General features: G+C 35.3%; 4 protein-coding genes and 1 non-coding gene across 11 annotated transcripts; 3 read left to right on the top strand and 2 right to left on the bottom strand.

The window, feature by feature from the left end:
- Positions 1-664: 664 nt before the first annotated feature.
- Positions 665-6,219, top strand: LOC112705594 (cysteine proteinase COT44). Of its 5 annotated transcripts, none has more exons than XR_003155516.3 (7): positions 665-1,425; positions 1,667-1,902; positions 2,016-2,156; positions 2,245-2,673; positions 2,856-2,919; positions 3,034-3,130; positions 3,669-6,219. XR_003155516.3 is itself a non-coding variant. In XM_025756463.2 (6 exons), the coding sequence occupies exons 1-6, from the start codon at positions 954-956 to the stop codon at positions 3,824-3,826; spliced, it is 1,485 nt and encodes a 494-aa protein (XP_025612248.1). In that variant the 5' UTR covers positions 665-953; the 3' UTR covers positions 3,827-3,974. The 5 variants fall into 5 exon arrangements, 3 of the variants coding, with proteins under 3 accessions (XP_025612248.1, XP_025612250.1, XP_025612249.1); XR_003155515.3 differs by having other exon boundaries at positions 3,684-3,974; XM_025756463.2 differs by lacking the exon at positions 3,034-3,130 and having other exon boundaries at positions 3,684-3,974.
- On the bottom strand, positions 5,100-6,196 carry LOC112705596 (uncharacterized). The gene has a single exon (XM_025756466.3). The coding sequence runs from the start codon at positions 6,194-6,196 to the stop codon at positions 5,318-5,320; it is 879 nt and encodes a 292-aa protein (XP_025612251.1). The 3' UTR covers positions 5,100-5,317.
- A 901-nt stretch (positions 6,220-7,120) lies between the features above and the next one.
- On the top strand, positions 7,121-7,885 carry LOC112705597 (thioredoxin H-type). Its single transcript, XM_025756467.2, has 2 exons — positions 7,121-7,297; positions 7,382-7,885. The coding sequence occupies exons 1-2, from the start codon at positions 7,211-7,213 to the stop codon at positions 7,643-7,645; spliced, it is 351 nt and encodes a 116-aa protein (XP_025612252.1). The 5' UTR covers positions 7,121-7,210; the 3' UTR covers positions 7,646-7,885.
- Positions 7,886-10,857: 2,972 nt separating this feature from the next.
- LOC112705593 (beta-galactosidase 5) lies at positions 10,858-15,611 on the bottom strand. Of its 3 annotated transcripts, none has more exons than XR_011864427.1 (19): positions 15,266-15,608; positions 15,093-15,188; positions 14,901-15,013; positions 14,740-14,806; positions 14,561-14,653; positions 14,287-14,430; positions 14,128-14,216; positions 13,926-14,031; positions 13,753-13,840; positions 13,443-13,561; positions 13,174-13,338; positions 12,903-13,081; positions 12,700-12,809; positions 12,501-12,610; positions 12,299-12,409; positions 12,097-12,210; positions 11,826-12,031; positions 11,417-11,629; positions 10,858-11,273 (listed from the first exon to the last, which is right to left on the bottom strand). XR_011864427.1 is itself a non-coding variant. In XM_025756462.3 (18 exons), the coding sequence occupies exons 1-18, from the start codon at positions 15,437-15,439 to the stop codon at positions 11,476-11,478; spliced, it is 2,238 nt and encodes a 745-aa protein (XP_025612247.1). In that variant the 5' UTR covers positions 15,440-15,608; the 3' UTR covers positions 10,858-11,475. The 3 variants fall into 3 exon arrangements, 1 of the variants encoding a protein (XP_025612247.1); XR_011864428.1 differs by having other exon boundaries at positions 11,043-11,270; positions 15,266-15,611; XM_025756462.3 differs by having other exon boundaries at positions 10,858-11,629.
- A 1,560-nt stretch (positions 15,612-17,171) lies between these two features.
- On the top strand, positions 17,172-17,244 carry TRNAA-AGC (transfer RNA alanine (anticodon AGC)). Its single transcript has one exon. It is a non-coding gene; the product is annotated as a tRNA-Ala (tRNA).
- Positions 17,245-25,579: the final 8,335 nt, after the last annotated feature.

Genomic DNA, 25,579 nt, shown 5'->3' with positions numbered 1-25,579 from the left:
TATACAAACCTACTTAAAAGACATCCAAACATTCACAAAACAGAGCTTATATGTATACACCCAAATATCATTTCACTAGAACTACATAAAATAGCATAAACGACTTGAACAGTTTCATTAGAACAGTAATATGAGATCTAAACCAAGAACAGTAAAACAGAGAGAAAAATACCACGATATAGTACTTCAATTTCGAAATCAGAAACAGAAATGTGAAAAACCTAGAAAAAAAAACGAAACAGTACCTTGAATGCTGTTTGTTCCTTCTTTTTGGTGTTTTTTTTATGGAGATTTGAATATTTCCTTCTTGATTTCTTCTACTTTTTGCGACGACTTAGACGGTTTCTTCAGAGCTTTTTTTTTTGTTTTGAACGTGGCTTGAATCTCGAGGGTTTGTGTATTGATTGAGGAAGAAGAGGAAGAGTTTTTCATTATGAGTGTGCTTTGAAAAAGTGAAATGGTTGAATAACGCGTGTGATTTTTATGTTCGAGTGTGGAGAATGTGGGTGCGCGTCATTTTTGTTGAGTTTGGACAACTTGTATAACTTGCAAGTCAAAAAAATTTGTATGTATAAGAGACATGTATTTATAAACCGCTAATACAATTGATCTATCTATTTTTTTTTTTAATAGATAAAGACCTAACTAAAATTAAAAGATAATTGAAATCTGCTATATTTCACGAAAAAAAATAGGATCGAACAATTTTTTTACCCTAACTTATAATAAGCAACTAAGCATACTTGGTTTCTTTTTCCTTTTCTCAAAAATTAATAAATGGTTAAAATTCTATAAAATTGGATTGGGTGATTGTTTGTCTGGGACATCGAACGGTGGAAGAAAAAACTTGAATTTGGGGAAGTTGCTGGACTGAGAGTGGATCTTTCATTCATTTCTCATTTTTGTGATTGGTTTACAAAGGTCAGGTCAGAGTTAAGAAGCAGGCTTATAATATGCCTATGGTCCTTTTGCCCCTATTTTTTCGTGAAACCATGGCTTCGCACATCTTGTCCCTTCTTCTTATGTTCTTCTTCGTCACTCTCGTCTCTGCTTCTTCCTCCGACACTTCCCAACTATTCCGGAGCTGGTGTGACCACCACGGCAAGACATACTCCTCCGACGAAGAGAGAAGCTACCGCCTCAAGGTCTTCCTGGACAACTATGACTATGTCCAGCGTCACAACCAGATGGCTAATTCCCCTTATACCCTCTCCCTCAACGCCTTCGCCGATCTTACCCACCAAGAATTCAAGGCCTCTCATCTTGGCGCTCTTTCCTCTTCCTTCCTCAGATTCAAGAATCGTCAAGATCACCAGCCCCGCTATCACAATTACAATGACAATAATATCCTCCGTCAGGTTCCTTCTTCAATTGATTGGAGAAATGAAGGGGCGGTTACTCCCGTCAAAAACCAAGGAAGCTGCGGTACACTACCTCATTTTTCTTTCAATTCATGCTTTCCTGTGGATTCACTAGCTTTTGAATCTTACTTCACTATCACCATCAAACAAAGACTTGTCCTTTTAGTTTTGCTTTATTCCAAAGGAATAAAATTTACAGCTTTTGGGGGAAAGGAAAAGCTTTTCCCCCGCTCTCTTTTAGTACTATGCAGACTTATATATATGTTTGAGAGATTGAGTGATGAGTATATATTACTATTATGTAGGGGCTTGTTGGGCGTTCTCTGCAACAGGAGCTATTGAAGGTATAAATAAGATTGTGACAGGGACCCTTGAAAGCCTTTCTGAACAAGAACTGGTTGATTGTGATAAAAAATACAACAGCGGCTGTGAAGGTGGTCTCATGGACTATGCTTATCAATTTGTGATTGATAACCACGGAATCGACACTGAGAGCGATTATCCATTCCTTGCTCATGATGCCGCTTGCAACAAGAACAAGGTATTTACTCGCTTAAATGTTGAACTGTTGATTGTGCTTGGTAGCCTCTCAAAGTTGTGATTGTGAATTACGTAGCAACTATTTTTTTTCTTTCAATTGATATTGATGAATAGATGAAGAGGCGTGTTGTTACAATTGATGGTTATACTGATGTGCTCCCAAGTAATGAGAAGAAGCTCCTAGAGGCTGTTGCAACCCAGCCTGTAAGTGTAGGCATATGTGGCAGTGCTAGGGCTTTTCAGTTATACTCTCAGGTTGGTCTTGTTGCTCAACAATGTATAATTTTGTTTTGTTAAAAGTTGTGTAATTAAATGTTGATCATTTTTTTGTTTTCTGCAATAGGGTATCTTCACCGGACCATGTTCAACTGCTTTGGATCATGCAGTGTTGATTGTAGGGTATGGTTCAGAGAACGGAGTAGATTATTGGATTGTTAAGAACTCGTGGGGAACATCATGGGGAATGAATGGTTACATACACATGGTGCGAAACAACGGTTCTCAAGGGATATGCGGCATCAACATGCTAGCTTCGTATCCAACTAAGACGACGCCTAATCCTCCTCCTCCGCCACCACCAGGTCCTACAAAATGTAATCTGTTTACTTACTGTCCAGCAGCGGAAACCTGTTGCTGCTCGTGGCGTGTTCTTGGGTTGTGCTTATCATACAAATGCTGTGGGTTAGACTCTGCTGTGTGCTGTAAGGACAATAGCCATTGTTGCCCTCAGGATTATCCTATTTGTGATATAAGAAACGCTCAATGTCTTAAGGTTTGTATGAACTGCTCTTATTTGTTACCTACTATACTACCACTCTTGTGCAAACTCTCATGCTCTAATCATATCTAAGTTATGCTATTAACAAGTTTTAAGATCAATCATGTTAGTTGATTATTATGTTTTCTTGGCTGCAAATTTTGATTTATGCTTACTAACTGTCTGTATGCTTCCAGAGAGTTTCGAATGGGACAACAACGATGGCATATGAGAACAAAGACTCTATCCGTAGGTCAAGAGGTTGGAGCTCTGGTTAAGGGTTAATGTTCTATGTCATCCATTTGTATCATTAAGTCATTTTAGTTCCTATCTTGTTTGTATCTAAGGAGTCATTATTGTTATACTATGTAGCAGATTTTTAGGGCTTGGAAGGAAACACAATTATTTTACAAATGGATGATATGGATATAGCTATTGCTTTCCCAATCTGAATGTAATACTGGATAAAGTAGTAAGTACATCATCGTATGTTTGGAGCCTTCAGTTTTATTAGCCTATTATATTCTTTTATTATGTCAATTCCGAAAATGAAAACATATCTGAATAACTTGCTTCCCAAGTTGCTGGGGCTATCTTCTCTTGGTTAGCCATTCGGCCCCTTTTCATTAAGCTGAGTTCTAGTTGGAAGGTTATCGCGGGCTTCCCTACGCCAGAAACGCCATTCACTCTAGGGGAAGTGGAATACCTAGCTTCCACTGCTTCCTTCCATAGTTTAACACCTTTAGACTGTGTGAATTGGATTTTAGGCATAATTACTTGTGATCCGTTATACAAGCTATAACTCAGCTTAATCCGTTATACATGATGAGAATGACTTGGTTTTATTTGCTTTAATTTTGAGTTTGTAAGTGACAAGTTTAATGATTATCATGACTAAATTATCAAATGGTCATAACATCAATGTAATTATAATTTAATCTCTATATAAATTATTTTTTATCTCCTAATTTTACTATTCTGATATACTTCTCATACTAACTTGAGCGTAGAATTATCTTTTGCAGGTATCTACCCTTGGTGTTATTTTTGCAGGTATCTACCCTTGGTGTTATTTTTCTTGCCGAAGTATAAGAGACAAACTCGATTCCCTCTAAGACGAGATATACCTCGGAGCTCTTACCATATAAGAACAACTTGGATAAATTAAAGCAATTGTTCTTCGTCTTGGTGAAAATACATGCAGGGAGGTAATTCTTGTGAGTACAAGACATTATACTTGCCCTTACAATCCCTTTTAATTGGTAATATGTCATAACTCATACAGTAAACTAAATGCAAGTTGCCAAAATTCTGTATGTTCTAGACTTCTGTTGATTGCCAAAATTTACTCTCGCTGGACGGCAAAGCGGTTAATAACCTTTTCTTCCAAACAAATCATGCTAATATCGTTATAGTTAGTTGTTAACTTAATGATTTGTTTCCTAACAAAAAAACATTCTTTATGTAATTGATCTTTCATCTTACTCCCTTTGTCCCTATTTGTTTTGGCCTTTGCCAAATGTGCTGTGACTAAAATCTCTGAAGCAAATATATTAAAATAAATAAATAAGTAATCCATTGAGCATATGGGTGAAGAGATTGCAAAGCGAAGAGCATTATTACTAATACAGCTCAATCACAGAAATTAACATGAAGGATTTAAGAATTATCATTTCATTTATTTAAGGTCAACTATTACAGAGGGTATTCAACTATAACGCAAACAATAACCTTAAAACCATCCTTAGACTTTTAGCAACCTTGCAACAACACTCAGTAGCCAATAATGTTTGCAAGAAGTCATACAAGGTTAACCAGGAAGAACATTTATATCGGCATACATACGGGGATTATGTGTTTGATAAACAACTAAAATCAATGATGAATCCATGAAGCAATGTAACCAAAAAGATTATGAAAATTGCCAATAGCAGTTATTTCCTTCGCATATTTCAACAATCAACATTGTTTTCGAGACTTGTTACAAGCTAACATGACAGATTGCTACTACCAGAGTCACCTATAATATAGTAACTGATGTGGCAGTTGCTAACAAGCAGTAGTCCTATTTGGCTATATACATCAGCAGCAAACTACTCTAAAAGATAATCTAATGCTGTCAGTTTCAGATAGCTGATACAAAATTAACCGGATGGTAAAGATAATCCCATTAGCCTGTAGCTGTACAGTTGCTAAATTGATTTAATAACTCTTGCCTGTGATGAAATCCCATTATGGTTTCAAGTATTAGTTTCTTGTTATTTAACACTATTGTTAGCATGTCTTAATTACAAACAAGAAGAACTAGTGTAGTTTTATATCATACGTCTCATTGATTTTCCTCCTCCTTTGGTTCATACAAATACAATAATTGTATTTATTATTCTGTTTAACATGCATCACAAAATCAAAACAACTTTAAGGCAGGATGGTTAAGGATATAAAGGAAAGGAAAAATATAACCAAAAAAAATTTACAGATTTTTCCAATAGGTTCATGGTGGTGTTGGTTTCAGAGCAAAACAGAACATATGCAATAATAGCTTGGCGTTTTGCCCTTTGCAGCCAATATATATAAGGAGAGAAAGAGAATATTCTAACTATAATTAATCACACTCCTTGTTTAACTAAAGAACTAACTTGTTTAAGACTATGCGATCTCAAGAGGAAGAGGAAGAAGAAGGGAAGACATCTTTGACCGCAGAAGCAGCAGTGAGGTAGTTGAGTGTGTTCCTCAGTGTCTCCTTCTCCCTCTTCAACCTCGCCGCCGTGTCCTCCAATTCCAGCAAAGCCTGCTGCTCTCTGGGGGCGCCCTCGAAGGTGCTCCCAACGAAGAACGAAAACGGCGTCGGAAACAGGTTCCTTCTCAAATCCCCAACCTCCTTCTCAGGCTTCCCGCCCAACCGATTCGACAATCGAATTACGTCCTTCATGTAAGTCTCCACCTCGCCGGCAAGCCCCTCCAGGTCAAGGTCCTCCGACGCCGACGAAGGCCTGTCCTCCAGCCACGTCACCTCCGCCACCAAATAGGGCTTGGTCCTCACAACCTTGGTGACGCGGAACCGCTCTTGGCCCTTGCAGATGAGGAAGAACCTGTCATCGACGAGGCGCTCGTGCTTTATGACCTCGCCGACGCAGCCGACTTCGGCGGTGCCGGAGACGGCGTCCGTGTAGATAACTCCGAAGCGGAGATCGGTGTGGAGGAGAGTGTGCATCATGATGCGGTAGCGGAACTCGAAGATCTGAAGAGGGAGGATGGCACCGGGGAATAGGACGAGTGGGAGAGGGAAGAGTGGGAGCTCGACGACGTCGTCGGACTTGGGGGAGTTGGTGTGGTGCTTCTCGGAGAAGGAGGAGGCAGAGCAGCGGAGAAGAGAGAGGAGTTTGCGGCGGCGGCGGTTGGCGACATGGAGGTGGTGCGGTTTTGGTGGGAAGTTAGGGTTGTTGCAGTAACGGAATGAAGAGAGTGGTGCGTTGGGGTTTAAGGAGGGGTTGTTTGACGAAGAAGAAGGTGAAGGGATGAAGTGTAGGAATGCCATGTTCGGCTCTTCCTTGTTTTTCCAAATTGGACTTTTGGAATAAAGGAATAAATGAAGGATAATTGATTGGCGTTAGTTAATCGAATGGCCTATGTGGTTAGCATTGCTTGTTCTTGTTGCCACATAACCATTTGCATTCCAATCCAGTCCACCGCACCCCCTCTGGCTTAGTGATTGATTAGTGTGATAAGTGTCTGTAATTACTAATTACTAGTCAGGCGACACTGTTGCGCACTGCACTTCGTTCTAGTGCTTCTCATCTCTGGAAATAAAAAAAAATATATATATCCAGTTGACTGTTGAGAGCAGAGTAGATAGATTTCCCAAAATCTGGTGGTTTAAGCGGAAGCCTCACTTTGTGTGGATGGGATAATCGCCTCCATGTGGTTCTGCATATTCCACGTGGGAATCCCCACTCGTCACTTTCAGAATTATTTATATTTGGGCTACGTTGGAGGCTAGAAGGCCCAAAACAAACCAAGAGAAATTGCAACACGACAGTACACTAATCATGGGCTATGAACTGAATGTTTACTCATGGACATATACCTCTTGAAATTTTGTTGCAAAAAATCTGACATGTATTATTTATGGACACGGATGTTACGATGTTTTTAGATCCCATCTGAAATTGATGATATTGATAGTAAATTATTTTTTGTTGGAACGAAATAGATTAACTCAAATGATTGAATAAACTAAAGCCGACCAAAAAAATAAAGCCGACCAACCACTAAATTTAATGAAAAGAAAAGAAGCAGATGAGATAATAATGTTTAATGTGAATGTGTCGTATTCACATTGGCTTCCTCTGCGTTCACCCATGACGCAGCGTGTCCAAAACAGAGAGCGCGTGTGGAACGTGTTGAATTTTCGAATATATATATATATATATATAGAAGGCACACAGCTTGTGCCGGAATCATCTTATCGACAGAAAAGAAAAGAAAAGAAAAGAAAAGAAAAGAGAAGAGAAGAGAAGAGAATCCAATTGTTGTGAGAAGAAGAGGAAAAATGGCGGAGGAAGGAGTAGTGATCGGTTGCCACAGCGTGGATGAGTGGAAGGATCAGCTCAAGAAGGCAGAAGACTCCAACAAACTGGTTCGTAATTATTGTTCCCTTGTTCATGTATCCATATATAATTGGTTATTTATTTCTAATAATGTTATGGTACATTTTGGGCAGGTTGTAGTGGATTTCACAGCTTCTTGGTGTGGGCCGTGCCGCTTCATTGCCCCAATTGTGGCGGAGTTTGCTAAGAAGTTCACAAATGTGGCGTTCCTGAAGGTGGATGTGGATGAATTGAAGACTGTGGCTGAGGAGTGGGGAATTGAGGCAATGCCAACCTTCCTCTTCATCAAACAAGGTAAATTAGTAGACAAGGTCGTTGGCGCTAAGAAGGACGAACTTCAATCCACTATCACCAAGCATGTTGCTGCTGCTGCTTGAACCATCTTTCCATACATGACTTCGTCATCGCCATCTTATCTGAAATATAAGTGATGAATAATTCTAGTACTAGTTTTGGATGCTCAATTTCTACCCACATACATTGCACTTTAATTACCTGTATTTTAAGTCAGCTCGGGACTTAGTAGTAGTACATGCACCGTTGCATTATCCTACTTGTGATTAAGTTGTAACCCCTCTGTTGTTGAAATTAAATGAGCATTATATCATTTATCAAAACAGTTGACCCCCTTCTATTCTGAATTTATCCCATCTACTACCTACTAATTTTATTCTTAGAGGACTTGAGCCTACTCTATCCCTTGTACTATCGTACAAAAGGTGGTTGTTTCTGTAAAAATTGATTATTTTCGAGTAACAAGAGGGGGCGGAGAAAATAGTCACAAAAATTGCGTTTGGTTTTGAGAACGGGACAAAACAACACAATAAAAATAAGACATAAAAGAATAAAAGTACAAAAATTAATGTTTTTATATTTTATTTAGTAATAAATTAAAATAAATTATAAAAGTTTAATTTATTTTTATTTTTTTATTAAAAAAATTTAGAAAAAAATATATTAATAAAAAGTATAATTATAAAAAATTAATAAAAATAATAAAAGAAAAAATAAAAAATAAATTATGTTTTTTGTTAGCGTCTTATTATCTTTCTTATCAAGATGAATACAATATATTAATTTAATATCTTTGAATATAATATTTTTGTTTATATTTTATCAATCAAATATAATTTTGTGTTTCTATATCTTTGTTTTAGTGTTCTATTTTTTAAACAAACGCAGTCAAATAAACAAGATACGAAGAAATAAAGGGTAAATAATACGAAAGACTTACAAATTTAATATTTTAGAATTGTGTTAAATGTAGTACCTTTTTTTTTCATTTTGTGTATTTCTGCTTAATCCATGTTGGTAATTATGTCTTTTCGGTGCTCCGCTTAACAATTATAACAACTAGAATGAGACTCGCGCGATGCGCGGGACGGTAAATTAATAGTAATATATAATAAATATTAAAAATTGTTATGTTTTGTTGAAATAAATTAAATATGTGTAAATTGAAGTTAAATTTAAAAGGTGTTTTATTTTAAATAATTTGTAGTACAAAAGATTTAAATGTTAGAGTTGTATAAAGTAACATTTTTATTTAGTGGTTTGATTTTTGCATTTATTTTAGTTGAGGGACTTAGTCATGCGCTCGTCCTCCTTTCTTTTGTTGGTTGTTAGAGTTTGTGCTTTCTTCTTTTTGTCGTAGCTAGGTTCTTGTGAAGACATGTTCTTTATGAATTGTTGATGAGTTTGATGCACTTTTTATTGTATTAATTGGTTCCATCTTTGTATGTATGTTCTTCTTCCGAAGATGTGTCTTGAATTTATATGGTTTTTTTCTCCTTAATCTCTTGATGGGGTGGTGCTTCAATGTCATTATTTTTCTGAAATGTCATTAGATTTAAAGCAGTTGTACCCAATAAGTTTTTTGCGTTGCCATCAAATAGTACAAAAGTTGTTGTAACACTTTGATCTAAAACCTTTAATTGAATTCTGAACCTAAAATAAGTATTAGGTTAACAACTAATAATTTGATAGATGAGATTATGAAAAGTATATTGAGTTACCTTATTGTTGGATATTGTGGTGTTTGATTACATGTGCCACAAATGTAGTTGTTTCTTTTTTTATATATGCTTTCTTCTGACACTTTTTATATTTAACACAGTTCCATCCTAATTTGTCATAAATTTCGTTTATAGTTGCTAAAATTGTAAAGACCTTTTCCTATTCCAATATTCAATTTATGTTATCATTAGGTATATGGTATTTGAGTAAGTATGAATGTATGATGTATGTTGTGTTTTTTTTTGTCATACCTGATCATCAGATTTTCATTGCATGGCCATTAGATCTAATCGTTCTGCTCTGAGAGAATGATGCTCTATTGAGTAAGTTTGAGATGTGCAGTTCAAAAATAAATTTTTTGTGCTAAATTTGATGTTATGTAAAGGAATAATGATAAGAGACTTATATATGTAGTTTAAATGGTATAGAATTTAAATACTTATAACGTAAAATTTATTATGATTAATAATATTATTATAACATTTGTAATATGGATATTTATTACCTTTAGTGAGCTATTTATAAAAATCAATAAATTAATTGTTACGGTTATAAATTTATTGTATTGTTTATAACGATAAGACATAATAAATATAGGAATATGAATTCAATGTATTTGGAGGTTACAAATTTATTGGATTCTATTTTAGTTTTTTATTTGTATATTTTATTTTTTTGCTGATTTAAAAATAATAGTTGATTTGGTAAGAATTGCGTGGTTGATTCTAAAGTTGTGCCAAATAATAATTATTCTAAAGTTGGCAATGCAATTGACGTAGTCAATGGCCTAAACTTAGAGAGTTGTGGTCAACATAATTATTGTAATAATTATATATTTAGATTTGTATCTATGCATAATGTATTTTATATGTACAAATATACGCAACAAAAGCTAAAAGTTAAACATTTTTAGTAAAAAAAAAAGAAAATAGTTAATTAGTGTTTTGAGGTAAACATGCATGCATGATGTATTTTATATACTATAAATGTATCTAATATGAAAATGTATGTCTAATATCATATATTTTTTGGTTTGGTTTTGATACTTTTTTAATAAATTTGTTTTTTTTAGTTTTCAAATATTCTTTTTAAAATTTATATTGGTAAAATAAAATAGAATTTGTTTTTAATAATAAGTAAAAATTAAAATGATTATTTTTTTTTACCAAATATACAGAAATTCGAACTCGCGACCAATATGGGAGACTATACTATTTGAGGTATAACACATTGGCAAAAATTAAAATGATTATAATAAACATAATTATAATAATAAAATATAATTTTCATTTTTTAAATTTTTAATTTATAAATTAATTGTTGCGGTTATAAATTTATTGTATTGTTTATAACGGTAAAATATAATAAATATAAAAATATGAATTCAATGTATTTGGAGGTTACAAATTTATTGGATTCTATTTTTTTAGTTTTTTATTTGTATATTTTATTTTTTTGCTGATTTGGAAATAGTAGTTGATTTGGTAAGAATTGAGTGGTTGATTCTAAAGTTGTGCCAAGTAAGCAATATTACAGACATGACATTAGTAGAAAGAAAGAAAAGTCTCAAAAGTAATGTGGTGCATACTTATGTATCTATTTTTATATATTAAGAATTAAGAATAGATTGGAATATAATATTGATTTTACAGTTGCGCTGATCAATCTTACCTCCTATTCCTATGGAATAAACCACGTGATTGTAAGATTGTTATGTGTCTAGGACAAATATGACTCATTATCTAATAACACATGGAATTTGCGGATAACTTCAATATTATGAAACAAGCACAAATATGGGATACAAGATGGCGGTACGGTACCAACAAGTGGAAGCTTCAAGAGCATTCATTCAATCATGATTGGTGAAATATCTCTCTATAGTTCACAACACATGGGGGTAACAACGAGGATCGCGTGTACTGTGGTCACTTTCTCACGTCACGAGTCACTTTGGATATTACTTGAAAGTGATTGAATGAATGGCTACTACATTGAAAATGAATGAATTATCATCTTCACACAAAAATACAAGTTATATGACAAATATTGAAATATATAAATTTGGCCACATAACATATTTTGCATCAACAAAGGGAGAGATGGCTAGCTTGACACATCTCACCACTTACCAAGTGAAGTTGACTTAAAGGTAATTTATTCATCAACTAAACCCTTGGAGACAGTTTCTTCAGTTATTTGAATTGGGGTCTTCACTAGCTGCAGCATGATGAGTATGTACAGTTCTCTTTGCCAGCGATATTTTCCATGGATTTCCGCCTAATTCTTCAAACACCACTATCAAGTTCTTTGTTGCCTTTAGCCAGGACCTAGGCACGTGGTACCTGCCAAATTCCAAACATAATTAATTGGTCAAACTTAAACATGTGATCTTATTGTACTTAAATATAGCAACATTGGATCTCACACATTGCAACTAAAGTAATACACAAACTTCCACACCCCTTAAGCCAGAATACTTTATCAATGGCTCTGAAAGTGGCATTTTCTTGAAAATTGTGTAAAGAAGAAAAGTGGTACCATCGTTGGGTGGGTTGTCCGCAGCCAAGTTGGCACTTGACAGCGGGGCGGAATGGCCCAGGATAGCTGCAAGAATTGCATCCACCATTTGCATAAGTCATCCAATATCTTCCTATGCTTTCTCCATTAATCCATACTTGACCCTTTCCCATGCTTCCCATGTCCAAAGCCAATGGTTCATTTCCATCCGGTGCATCGAAATAAGCCTGAAGTGTTCATTTATCATGTTAAAGTACAAACTCCCAAGTCATTAAAAGAAACTCTTGTTTACCTTGTGCCATTTCAATTGAGATTGTTTTTGAGTAGCTAGAGACTCTTGGAACCAATCAATAGATGAGACCCCATCAGGAGAGACCAAATTCATAGCTTCTCCTTTTAGTCCAATCTAGTGAAAACAAACAAACAGTAATTAGCATTTGAAGTGTGTGAGTATATATATAAAAAAGCCAAACATGCACAACATTTTTTATGACCTGGTATGACCATCCATTCCATGACAGATCTTGCTGTCCATGATCAAGACCATGGAGCAAAACTGGACCAGTGATCCCTGTCTCCCATGTCTCATAATGCCGGCCAACGTTCTTACAACAAAAGGAAACCAATCAAATTGAAAACTTACAACGGAGTTGGTGAAGTTCATCAAGATGGTTTCAGAAGCAAAGAAGAACTAACCGGTAATCCAACAGTTACACTGAGAAGTGCTATTTTGTTTGTTCCAGCACGTAGGTTGATGGGGCCATTAAATGTGCAACTTCTCTGTTCCCTAGTCCCAAAAGCCGACCCTGCAAACACAATTTAGTTCATATTGTTGAAGCTTGATTCAGCAAAGCTCAAACATGAGAACTACCAAGTGGCAAGATTAATGGCATGCCTGAAAATTGTCCATTTATAAACACATGGACAGCATGTCCTGCAGATTGCACACTAATGCTTGGTTTATTCCCTCCTCTAAGAAATGATTCTGTTGAACTTATGTCCATGCTGCACCATGCAAACCAAACAGATTTTGTAGCATTTATTTCAACCAACCCTCCTCCAAATAAATGTAAAAACATTTAATTTCAAGCTACTTACTTGGTTATGTACCATAGGTAATCACTGGTGTCTCTAGTAACATTAAGCTGTTCCAAGAGTCCGGGAGAAGCCATCCTTGAACTTTCAGCCAGAGAAGATAGATCTTCATCATAGGTCTCCCATGATAATGACTTGTGAATGATAGGCAGCATTACTACCTTTGAATCATGAACTCTCACCTTCATGAAAGGCAAAATGATACAATCAACTTCTTGGTACAACTAAAAAAATACTTAAATACCATTTCGAATTTTCGATCACTTAATCTTACTTTGGCAGTGTTGAACACATCGGTTATGCAATCAGGGAGGATGCTTATGGACCAAGGAGGTAAGTCATAGTTCTTGTTATTGAACATCACCTTTGCAGAAGATTGTGCATGATAATTGGCTAGAAAAGCAGCACATACTCCATTCCCTGAAGAGAACACATGAGCCTGGAAATTCACAGATACATGGTGGTGGGTTTTGCTGATAGTTTGTCTAATATAAACACAATATAAGTAGAAGAGTGAATTTGCTCAATATCAGAAAAACTGACCTGCTGATATTCTCCTAATGAAGTAACAGTGGGATCCGAAGAAACTAAAGCATGCTCACATCGTTTGATAGCTTTGTGAAGATCCTTCAAATGATTATATTTTGGTTGTCTAGTCAAACCTAAACATAATGAATGTTATAACATGTATCATTAAACTATCTTTGGTGTTACAAGTTATAACAGACTAAAGGAAAGTAATAGTACAGCAGTCAATTTTATTCTTAAGAACATTTACATCTATAATTTAATTTTAGAATTATGATGCATTAAATCAAGGAATACTCTTATGATAATATTTGTGACTTCGTACCAAATTCATCAATTGGAGCATCATAGTCATAGCTTGTAGTAATAAATGGGCCTCCAGCTGAACGTCCAAAGTTAGTTCCTCCATGGTACTGTCATTTATCATTCAGGTTTTTAGGGGAGGAAGCGGTGTGTATCAAATTGGGAGTAAAAAAAATCTCAAAAGAGGTGACCAACCATGTAATAATTAACATATGAGCCACCCTTTTGTATGAAACGTGCAACCGCAAATGCTAGATCCTCAACCGGTCGCTGATGTATTGGACCACCAAATTCAGTAAACCTTTTATGATCACAAGGAAAAGAAATAAGAAAAAAAGGAACAAAATTATCAGAAGTTTCTACACTAGCTTCAAAGTTTTTAGATAGAATAGCCTACCAGCCACTCCAAGACTCAGTCCAGAGGGTAGGCTTGTATGGTTTATTTGGAGAGAAATCATCACAGTAGAAGCCATTACATGAATTTATCTGCAGTGAAGAATTGGATGGATAATTCCTCCATGAAAAGCTGAAGAACAAATGAATCAAGCAATCTCACCACAGGATCAGGGGCATCAGTTTCCTTGCACATGACCCAAGGGACACCAGTTCCCAATCCAACAGCCATCTTTGCAGCCCAGTTTATGTATGCATGGCCAGCAGCTCCCATTGCCCTCCTCTCCGGACCGTACTCGTTCTCAATCTCCAATAAACAACATAAGTGGAGAAGACAATAAAAGTTTTAGATCTTCACTTTAAGTATTATTGATTTACTCAAGGTATTACTTTCAGTTATATAATATACTACATTGTAAGGAACTGCATATTCATACCTGAGAAAGAATGATTGGACCACCCTTAGATTGAAACAAATTTTCACTCTTCATCATCTGGACAATTTTTTGGGTGAAACTTTGCATTGCTGCCTGAAGTAAAATCGGAAATGTCAATTCAGTTATCTATCTGGTAGTTAGCTAACTTAGATTTTGATGAATTGAAGTTCAAGTTCAACCTTGAACGGCCCATTATCCGTTCTGAAGCTAATCCCAGGAACATACTTCAACCAAACAGGTAATCCTCTACTCCATTAAAGAAACTAAACAAGTTAATTTACGGATATAAAACAAACAAAGACAATATAAACATCCCAAGAGATATGGAAGGTGGAAGTACCCAAAGTTCCACTCAGCGCATACATAAGGACCAATGCGAAGATTGACATAAAGCCCCACTTTCTGCACTGTCTTAATGAAGTTTACTAGATCATATCTTCCTTCAAAATTGTACTGCAATCCAATATCATAAAAGAATAAATTTAAGTGAAAAGGAAGATAAGGAGTAGTGTTAGTACTTAAGTAGTAGTACCTTGCCAGGGGAAGGTTCATGGACATTCCAGAAGACATAAGTGTCTATAACATCAAGGCCTCCGTGCTTGGCCTTTCGGATTAGATCCTCCCACATCTAAGCATACACATATAATGTGACATTTGAAAGAAGCAAGTAGCATGAAGAGAATGGGGGCATTAGAAGGAACATACTTGGGGGGTACTTCTTGGGTAGTGAATGGAGCCAGATATGAGGATTCTCCTTCGGCCATTGATGAGAAGGGACTTCCTATCATAGGTCACATTGCAATGGATCACCTCAAAACCCAAATAGAAGACAGTTACCAACATCATTAGCTTCTTTGAAACTGAAGTACTGGTTCCCATTGCTTGCTGATGGAGTGGAGGGAGGGAAAGTAGTTTGAAAAAATCAAAGTTGGGTGGTGGTTAATGGTTGGTGGTTGGTGGGTGGTGGTTTCTGTCTTGGGTGTATGATCTGAAACACAGTGCTTCAGCCTAAACCATTATGCTACTCCTTCCTCTCACTCTCTTTGATGTCGTTGGAAAGTGTATCTTATTATCTTTATATCTGAAAGAGAAATGGTAGGACTATAAGAAATTCAATTTTTTTATTCTAGTTTTTTAGTGATAAAAAATAATAAATTGTAATGGACTTCTAGCATTCTTCTATTTGAAATACAAATACGGTCTTGTTTTGCTCTTACATTTATTAGTTCTTAGTTACATTGCATTGCCATTTGGCATTGTTGGCTGCTCGGTCTTAGTTACATACATGATACATACAAGTAGTCAAGAAGATCATCGTTATTTAGCTTTCCAGGTTAAATTGCAATAAAGTGAGACTTTTCATAATTAAAAAGAAAAAGTCATTCATTTGTTCCTTTCTGTGAAAGTGACTTCTTTTTTTGGTATGTCCTGTACCCCACTGTGAAGTCCCATGTGTTCTCCGCCCTTAAATCTACGCCAAATAGGGACCCTCCTTTGTTTATTAAGATAATCGAAACGCAAGCACAAGCCATACTTTGCTCAACTTACTAACACTAGTTTGTGTAATGCGGTTTCATACCAAAGCATTCCATTTTATTTATTTGCATTTTGTGGTACATCTTAATTTTCTTTTATAGTCTTAGCTCCAAACTAAATCTATCAAATGTCAAAAATGAGTGAAAAAACTTGTCCAAATGTTGCTTTCTATTCCATCTTATTAATTTCTAGGAAACATTTACAGCATGGCACATTAAGAATAGAAATAAAAGGGATAAAATTTTAAATCATTGTCTTTTTAGTCACTACTTGCCGATTTTCAAAATAGACAGATAAGCACAAATATGGCATCAATGGGATAAACTTCAATCAAATATATACATTTATATGATTTTTTGACATTCTAAATTATGTTGCTTTTCTAAAAAAAAGTACTTATATATATTATTTCCATTTCTCGTGAGATCTTATGTCTCCAAAACAAAGAGATAGTATATATGAATTTTTGCACTAAGCTATACTTTGCTTCAATTACCAACATGTTTGCACTAAGCTAGAACGAATTCAACTACAACTTGCAATTACATTACCATTTTAGTAAGCTTATTATTTTATTGATGGTTCATCGATATTTGTTGTCTCCCTGAGCTAGCTCCAAAGATACGAGGTTGGTGCACTTTGAGCTTTCTTGCTTTTCCGTTCACGTCGGTGCGAAACTTTATTTTCCTAAACATCAAATGAAGATCATGATTCATGTGTTAAAATGATCTCATAAAGTGACTGCAGCAGCACCACTATATCATCCCCCATACTGTGAAACTGCCAGCTTCTTTTTTTAATTTTTGGTCAACGGATACTTTTGTTTACAGATAGTGGGCCCATCTCTAACGGAACCAGCCCAATAATTATGATGACTCATTATGTCCTCTGAAAAAATTAAATTAAATAGCCGTTCCGAAATTCGATAATCATGAAGCAGGTAATGATTAATGAATAAGGCAAGACATCGCAACGGCCATATAAGCTCATGGTGATCGCCTTATGGATTGTATGTATCTGCCACCTCGCTGTACATAGCTTCAGTAACATAAAGATGCATCAGATTTGTGTACGTGGGGATGTAGCTCAGATGGTAGAGCGCTCGCTTAGCATGCGAGAGGTACGGGGATCGATACCCTGCATCTCCATTTAATTTTTCTGGAAGCCGACCCTTTTTTATTTTTCTGGACCTGAAGGCGACCCATTTAGAAGATGAACCCACTCTGGCCCAATAAAAACTTGTAGAATACGAATACTAACGCAAGTTGGCACAAAGCTCTGTCTCTGCAGTACCCAGGAATTGGTTATTGGGTTTCGGACCTAATGGATATTCTGGTGTAAACAAAAGAAAAAAAAAAAACTTGTAAAATACCTCAATAATATATTCGAACCTATATCCTATACTAGACTGTTACAATGCACGGATTCGATACGTGATGACCTAACATACTCGGACACCCGAATTTTAAAATTTTATAAGATACAAGGATATGTATATGTATAAATGTAAAGTATTTTTTAGATAAATCATAATAATATTTGATATTTTATTGATATTAAAATTTAAATTAATTTTTTAATTATTTTTAAAATTTTATTTTAATTATATAAAATATTTAAAATATTTTTTATTTTAATAAATAATAATATATACTATTTTTAAATTTATTTTAAAATTACATGTTAAGAATAACATTAGACACGCTAATAAGTGATGATATTTAAGTGTCTTCAAATGTATTCGGCGAAATTTTTATTTTTTATTAAAACACAGTTGGACATAACAAATACGCGTGTCGGACGATCCAACATTCATCCGACATATGGACACGATAACTCAGTATCTATGTTTCATAGCTAGACTGCACAAGGCCCATTAAAACAGCATCTATGTATGAGTGACTCATTGACTTGCTAGAAGGTGACCAAAGTTTGTTCTCGAAAGAGAAAGGATTGTTGATGAAATTGATTTCTCCATTGAATTTTACATCGCTAGTATGAGCGAGGGCGAAGATTAGCATCGTAAATCTTCTGTACTTGTCAAATCCGGAGAAAGAACTGTGCACTATTTTCGGCACATGAAAATAAAAATGGTAAACCATGAAAATGTTTAGAATTTATTTATTTTGTACTCTAAGATGACATATTAAATTTATAAATTAAAAAAGTTTTATTAAAAATATTTAAATTTAAGTTTCAAATATATTTATTTTACATTTATTAAATAAAAATATTTAAAATTTTTTACTAATAATAAATTTATTATGTACCATGTGTTCTTAAAACACATATTAACTAAATCCGAATATTTATAATAAGAATTTAATTATCTTATATTCTAAAAATATATTTTAAAAATATAATAATAATTTTTTTAAAAAAACATAAAAAATTATTTTAATAATTTTATAATATATTCTTTTATGCTATACTTTAACCCAATGTTATACGTATTATCTTTTAATATTAAAAGTGCTGGTGAGAATTGGGGGAAAAATTATTTTTATACTCTATAAAAGAAGTGTAAAAAAAATACAAACACTATTTTTCATTTTTATTTTTTTAAAGGTTTTGATTTTGATTTTTAATAATATTAAAGTATAGGAGTTTTCATAACAAATAGCTACTTATGCACCTCTAAAGTGATTGATATATGAAAAAAATATAATATTATACCATAAATATATTAGAGAAAAATTATTTTGATAGAAAAAAATATCATTTTTTTTATTAAAGAACATTATCAATAATGAATTTGTTAGCATAAAATTTTGATATTATAAAAGCTCAACTATGATCATTGATTAGGTGATTGCACTGACTTTGTTAAAAGTCAAATTGAAACATTATGAGTCAGAAAAAGGTAATATGGGATTGTCACATGATATAAAGGTCGAAGGATTATAACAGGTGATTCCTATGAATATTAACACAAATGCTTGACTTATTATAAAAAACGAAAGCCAAAGAGGAGGTCGAAGCCATGACCCATAAGAGTCGAAACAAGATAATCACGTGTGGCTTTTTTAAAAAAGCACTATCCGAAACATGGAGACGTAATGACCTAGAAATTGAAGGAGAGAACGTGAGATGTCAAATTTGGAGGACAAGAATCTTTATAGTCAAGGCAGTATCGTGACCTGAAAAATAGGAGAAAGTTAGATCGTGGGTAGCGAAAAATATTCTGCAAGCATATCCTCATGGTTTATAAATTGGAGAAGTCCAGAAAAAAAGGGAGACTTCAATCAAAAACACAACATCACACACCAAACTTTACAAATTCTCAATCTTAGCGATGCAATAGAAGATGATGAAGTGTAAGTGCATGTGAGTGTCTGGAGACGACATTTTTATTTTACTTCCTTTACTTTTTCTTTTATTGCCAATTTTTTTTTGTTTTCCTTTTTAAGTATGTTGAATTCTTTTTCATTTATATTAAATTTCAATTTATTTATTGTTTATTTATATTTACCCATTTATTTTCAGTTATTTTTTTATTTCATTTTATTCCTTTTTATCTTTATTCTCTCTTTTCTATTCAAGTACTTTATTTTCAATTATTTTCATTCGCGTTCAACTTCAAATCGACATGTTAATTTATTTGCATTTCGTACTTTCATTCTTGGCATAAGCACTAAGTAATTTTCGGGTCGAGCTCACTCTTCTAGAAGAGTTGTATCTGCTTCTCAAACTGAGATCTTGATACAAGCCTGATTCAACGTCCTGTCAAAATTACTAAAATCAAGCGAAACAATTTGGCACGTCTGGAGGGATTTTAGTAAGATTGGTTGCCTAAAATGGTTGTTGTGTATGCGTTTGTGAATTGATAAATTTATAACCTATAGCAGTCCAAACGCATCTATTTCTATGTCATCTCAATCATCTTCTTCAACAGAAGGGTCAGACCACGATTTTGAAGAAATAGTACTATTTCCACAATCACAAGTCACTAAATCGACATAAGTGCCTATGACTTTTGCTAGAAGGTCGACTAGGCATATGAAAAACACAAATGTGACTTCAGTAGCTTCTCCTAGTGTAGTCGAAGTAAATCCGACTACTTGGACTATGTATGGGTTACCTCAATATTTGTCAATTTTGGCTAATCTACCTATTCCTGGGGTATATAAAAATGTTCTGTCGAACCCAATTGTTGGAATAAATCCACAAGCTTTTGTACAAGGATACAATCCGTACTTATATCAATACATGATGGCAAATCCTTCCTATTTGGGACCAATGGTATCGGGACCCATGATATCACAACTACCTCAACAAGGTATTTTGTCAATGTCGACACAACTATATGTAGGGACAACATCAACTCAAATTGATTTGCTGATTCAAACATTGACACAAATGGAGGTGCCTTGTGTGGCCTCTGCTATACCTTCAAAATCTACTGAAATACATAAAGACCCATTGTTCTCAAGAAGGTCAAGGGAATTACCAATGTCAGGGACAGTTCTGCCTAACAATGTAGATTTTTTAGCAGGTTCTAGACAGCAAATAGCAGAAAGTCATCATAGTTTAGTTAAACATTGACTCAATACATGACAACCGCCTTAAATCCTTTGATAGAAAATAATAATGCTAAGTTTGAATAAATAACAAAGCAGATGAATGAATTGACTGCAGCAGTTCAGGGTAACTATAAGGCACCAAATCTACTAGGAAGTCATCAACCTCAGTTGGAAGGTCGTCAATCACCCGTAATAGTTAATAAGGGTCAAAATCCTGATGATGTAATGAATGGTGCTCGAGAAAATTAGTTTGCCCAATGTGACATTGCACAAGCTGATAAGCAGAATATTTCACAAGCTGTCGAGCATATGCTAAATAGGGTAGGTTTCAACGTAAAGTTGACTCACCAACCATATTCTATATGTTTATTTTCTGATTATGTATTGCAAGCAAAACTTCCTAGAAGAGTCAAAGCCCCAAATCACTCATTAAATTTTTAGGAGAAAGTGGTAAGTCAACTGTCGAGCATGTGGCTCGCTACACAGTCAAAATCGAAGTTCTAGCTATCAATGAGCAACTAAAAATGAGATACTTTCTTTCTTATTTGACTGTGAATGCTTTCACTTTATTTTCAAATTTACAGCCTAAGTCGATCTATTCATGGAAACAATTAGAGAAGAGTTTTCATGATCAATATTTTAGAGGAGAACTAAAAGTTACACTCTGTGATCAATATTTTAGAGGAGAACTAAAAGTCATTATAGTTTAGTTAAATATTGACTCAATAGATGACAATCGTCTTAAATTCTTTGATAGAAAATAATAATGCTAAGTTTGAATAAATAACAAAGCAGATGAATGAATTGACTGCAGCAGTTCAGGGTAACTATAAGGCACCAAATCTACTAGGAAGTCATCAACCTCACTTGGAAGGTCGTCAATCACCCGTAATAGTTAATAAGGGTCAAAATCCTGATGATGTAATGAATGGTGCTCGAGAAAATTAGTTTGCCCAATGTGACATTGCACAAGCTGATAAGCAGAATATTTCACAAGTTGTCGAGCATATGCTAAATAGGGTAGGTTTCAACGTAAAGTTGACTCATCAACCATATTCTATATGTTTATTTTCTGATCATGTATTGCAAGCAAAACTTTCTAGAAGAGTCAAAGCCCCAAATCACTCATTAAATTTTTAGGAGAAAGTGGTAAGTCAACTGTCGAGCATGTGGCTCGCTACATAGTCAAAATCGAAGTTCTAGCTATCAATGAGCAACTAAAAATGAGATACTTTCTTTCTTCTTTGACTGTGAATGCTTTCACTTTATTTTCAAATTTACAGCCTAAGTCGATCTATTCATGGAAACAATTAGAAAGAGTTTTCATGATCAATATTTTAGAGGAGAACTAAAAGTTACACTTTGTGATCAATATTTTAGAGGAGAACTAAAAGTCATTATAGTTTAGTTAACACATTGACTCAATAGATGACAATTGTCTTAAACCCTTTGATAGAAATAATAATGCTAAGTTTGAACAAGTAACGAGGCAGATGAATGAATTGACTGGAGCAGTTCAGGGTAACTATAAGGAACCAAATCCACTAGGAAGTCATCAACCTCACTTGGAAGGTCGTCAATCACCCGTAATAATTAATAAGGGTCAAAATCCTGATGATGTAATGAATGGTGCTCGAGAAAATCAGTTTGCCCAATGGGACATTGCACAAGCTGATAAGCAGAATATTTCACAAGCTGTCGAGCATATGCTAAATAGGGTAGGTTTCAACGTAAAGTTGACTCACCAACCATATTCTATATCTTCATTTTCTGATCATGTATTGCAAGCAGAACTTCCTAGAAGAGTCAAAGCCCTAAAATCACTCACTAAATTTTCAGGAGAAAGTGGTAAGTCGACTGTCGAGCATGTGACTCGCTACACAGTCAAAATCGAAGTTTTAGCTAGCAATGAGCAACTAAAAATGAGATACTTTCTTTCTTCTTTGACTGCGAATGCTTTTGCTTGATTTTCAAATTTACAGTCTAAGTCAATCTATTCATGGAAACAATTAGAGAAGAGTTTTCATGATCAATATTTTATAGGAGAACTAAAAGTTACTCTCTGTGATTTGTTCTCAATTAAAAAATTCAAGGCAGAGATGGTGGAAGATTATCTTATTCGATTCAAAATTATGAGAAATAAGTGCTATAATTTGATTCTAAAACCTGAAATTGTCAAGATATTAATTAATGGACTTGACATCAAAATTAGAAAAAAACTAGTTAACCAACAATTTATTGACCTTGCTCAATTGGTAGACAATGTTTGACAGATCGAAAAGTTACAAAAAGAAAAAGTGCAAGAAGTTAAGAACTTTTTTGAAGAAGAAATAGTAGCTTTTATTAGTTGTGTAATATATTTTGAGTTGAAAGTCGAAACTGATGTGTTTGCAGTCGAAGCAAAAGACAAGTCTCATTTTATGTGTCAATCTCTTAACTTAGTTGAAGAAAAGGCATTTCCTATTAAAAGCAAGTTAAGATTTCCTTACAAGATACTAAATACAAAGGTTGGTAAAAATCTTTGCAAGTTGACCTCGAACTGTGCTGAATTTGAGGAGTTTGTTGTCAATGCGATGGTGAATCAAGAAATTCAGTTTGACACTAACATGCTCAAAGTAAGATTTATATATCCTAAGGCTGGTGAAAATTTGTTAGACTTTCTCACCCATCAAAATGAATATGACTATGAGTTTTAGGCGTATTGCAAAAGAGGAAAGGAGAAGTAGTCGACAAACAGTAAAAGATAAAAAATACACTTGTGAAAATTGATATAGAAGACGGAAATCAATTTTACTACTTTGTATTGAGTTTAGAGGTGGTTTTGAAGTTTTTAATACTTCTTCATGAAAACCGAAGCCTTCCAAAACTTCGAGGGGAATTTTGTTGTGCCAAAAATTTGGCACAAATCGTTGACATCGAAAAGAATTTGACAATTAAAGTCGAAGATCATATATGCATGAAGTACATCATGGTTGAAGAACCTAAGAATGAATTAGACTTGATGGTCAAGTTACCTCTATGGATAGCCCTTTCCTCTAGTGTGTCCGTACGGAATAACAGATCCAACGTGTGGCTTACACGTTAGGCTAGCAACGCCCCTGCTAGATGAGGTCTGAGCCAGATGCATCTAGATTAACGTCATAACCGCCGTTAACTACGGTTTTCTAATACGAGCCTCCCAAACTAATTCAAAACATATAATTTCAAATACAACAAATCTTTGATCTTTCAAATATATAAGGTATCGAATCAAATCAAATCAGATAATACTTTCTTATCCAAATCATATTCAATCATATTTTCTCAATCTTAAGGCATTTCAAACATTTTTCACAATTCCAAAATAAGTGAGTACCAACCAAATTTCAATACTTCAAAAATACATATTCGAGTAAAATCAATGCTTTAAAATAATATAAAACTTCTTCAAACATACATATAGTCTCATAAAAATATATAGTCTCATGTGCATATTAAAATGAGCTTAACAAGGATAAATATTTAGTTCTAACAAATCAATTAGTAAAACCAATTTAAAATCCTTTGATAATAATCTTTGTGAGTATAACTAAGTTCAAAGCACCGTATATCAAAATAGTTATAGACGTAAAGCCAAACAATTATAAATGTAAAGCCTACTCACAATGTGGTCCCAAGGGACCGAAGATATCAAACCCGGAGTACCAAATTCAAGATGAGGAGGATTGAAGTAGAACAAAATGAATGAGCACAGAATTTGGACCGGAGTAGCGACAAGATAGAGCTGGCGATAGTCCTGGAAATCGGGATAATGACAGGAACGGTTTAGCTCCAGTAACACCAACAACTCCGGCGGCAACGACGATGGCTTGGTTCAGGTACATCCGAACAGCGACAAGAACAGGGCAGCAGCGGATGGTCCCTCCTCCTTGGCGTTTCTCTCTCTCCGGGAACTCCTCTCTCTTCAAAGCTCCAAATCTGCAACTACGACAACGACGGCGAGGCTGGCTTCGACGGCGGCGGCTAGGCGTTTCTTGGTGGCAGAGGCACGGCGGCCATGGCAGCAGCAGCAGAGTTCCAACGGCCACGGAACCTCCCTGTGACCCCTTTCTTTCTCCACGCGCGTTTTATTTCTCTCTCGGTGACAGATCTGGCGGCGCAAAACGGAGGCACAAATGGCGGCGATGGTGGCTGGGCTTGACAACGACGACCCTTCCTGCGGCAGCTCTGGGTAGAACAGCGCGTCTTCCCTCTGTTTGCGAACCTCTATGGATGGCGATGATGAAGGCCTCGACAGTGACGACGACAATGCGGGCTCCACGAGACGCTGACGCCTCCTTCTCCTCGCGTAGCTCTCTTTCTCTATCGTTTCTAGCCTTCCTCGCGACGACATGACGGTGGCGACGGTGGCAGTGACGCCCACCGGCACCACCTCCCTTCCTTCCTCTTCTCTTCCCTCTCCGATTCTCCCCCTCTTCTCTTTTTCCTTTCTGTTCTTTTGTTCTGCTGTTGGGTAAGGGGTAAGAGTGGCTAGGGTTTTGGTGAGTGTGTGTGAGGGAGTGTGTTGTGTCAAAATTAGGGTTAGGATTTTGGTTTGGAAAAAAGAGAAGTAAGGGTATTTTAGGAATCTTACAAAAGGCTTCCACTTATTATAGTTATATATAGAAGTGGTCATAATATCCTCACTATCAGAGTGGCGCAGTCAGAAGCGTGACATTCTGGTAATAAAGGTGTTACAGGGGTATGTTGCTAATTGCAGTGGCACAAGACGGTAATAGTAACATCCTTCTTATGGCATTTGCAATTGTTGAGTCTGAGAATATGGAGTCCTAATCGTTCTTTCTTACCAACCTGAGATGACATGTGAAGGGCTTTTGATTATTTCTGATAGATCGCAAGCGATCAACGCTGCACTTAGAGCCGATCAATGAGAGCGGGTGGCTGTCTCCTAGTGCATTCCATGCGTATTGCACGAGGCACA

The sequence above is a fragment of the Arachis hypogaea genome, chromosome 8 (genome assembly GCF_003086295.3).
Source record: "Arachis hypogaea cultivar Tifrunner chromosome 8, arahy.Tifrunner.gnm2.J5K5, whole genome shotgun sequence".
Classification (NCBI taxonomy): Eukaryota; Viridiplantae; Streptophyta; class Magnoliopsida; order Fabales; family Fabaceae; genus Arachis; species Arachis hypogaea.
The sequence above is the reverse complement of the archived record's forward strand: the minus strand, read 5'-3'. Positions and strand labels throughout refer to the sequence as shown.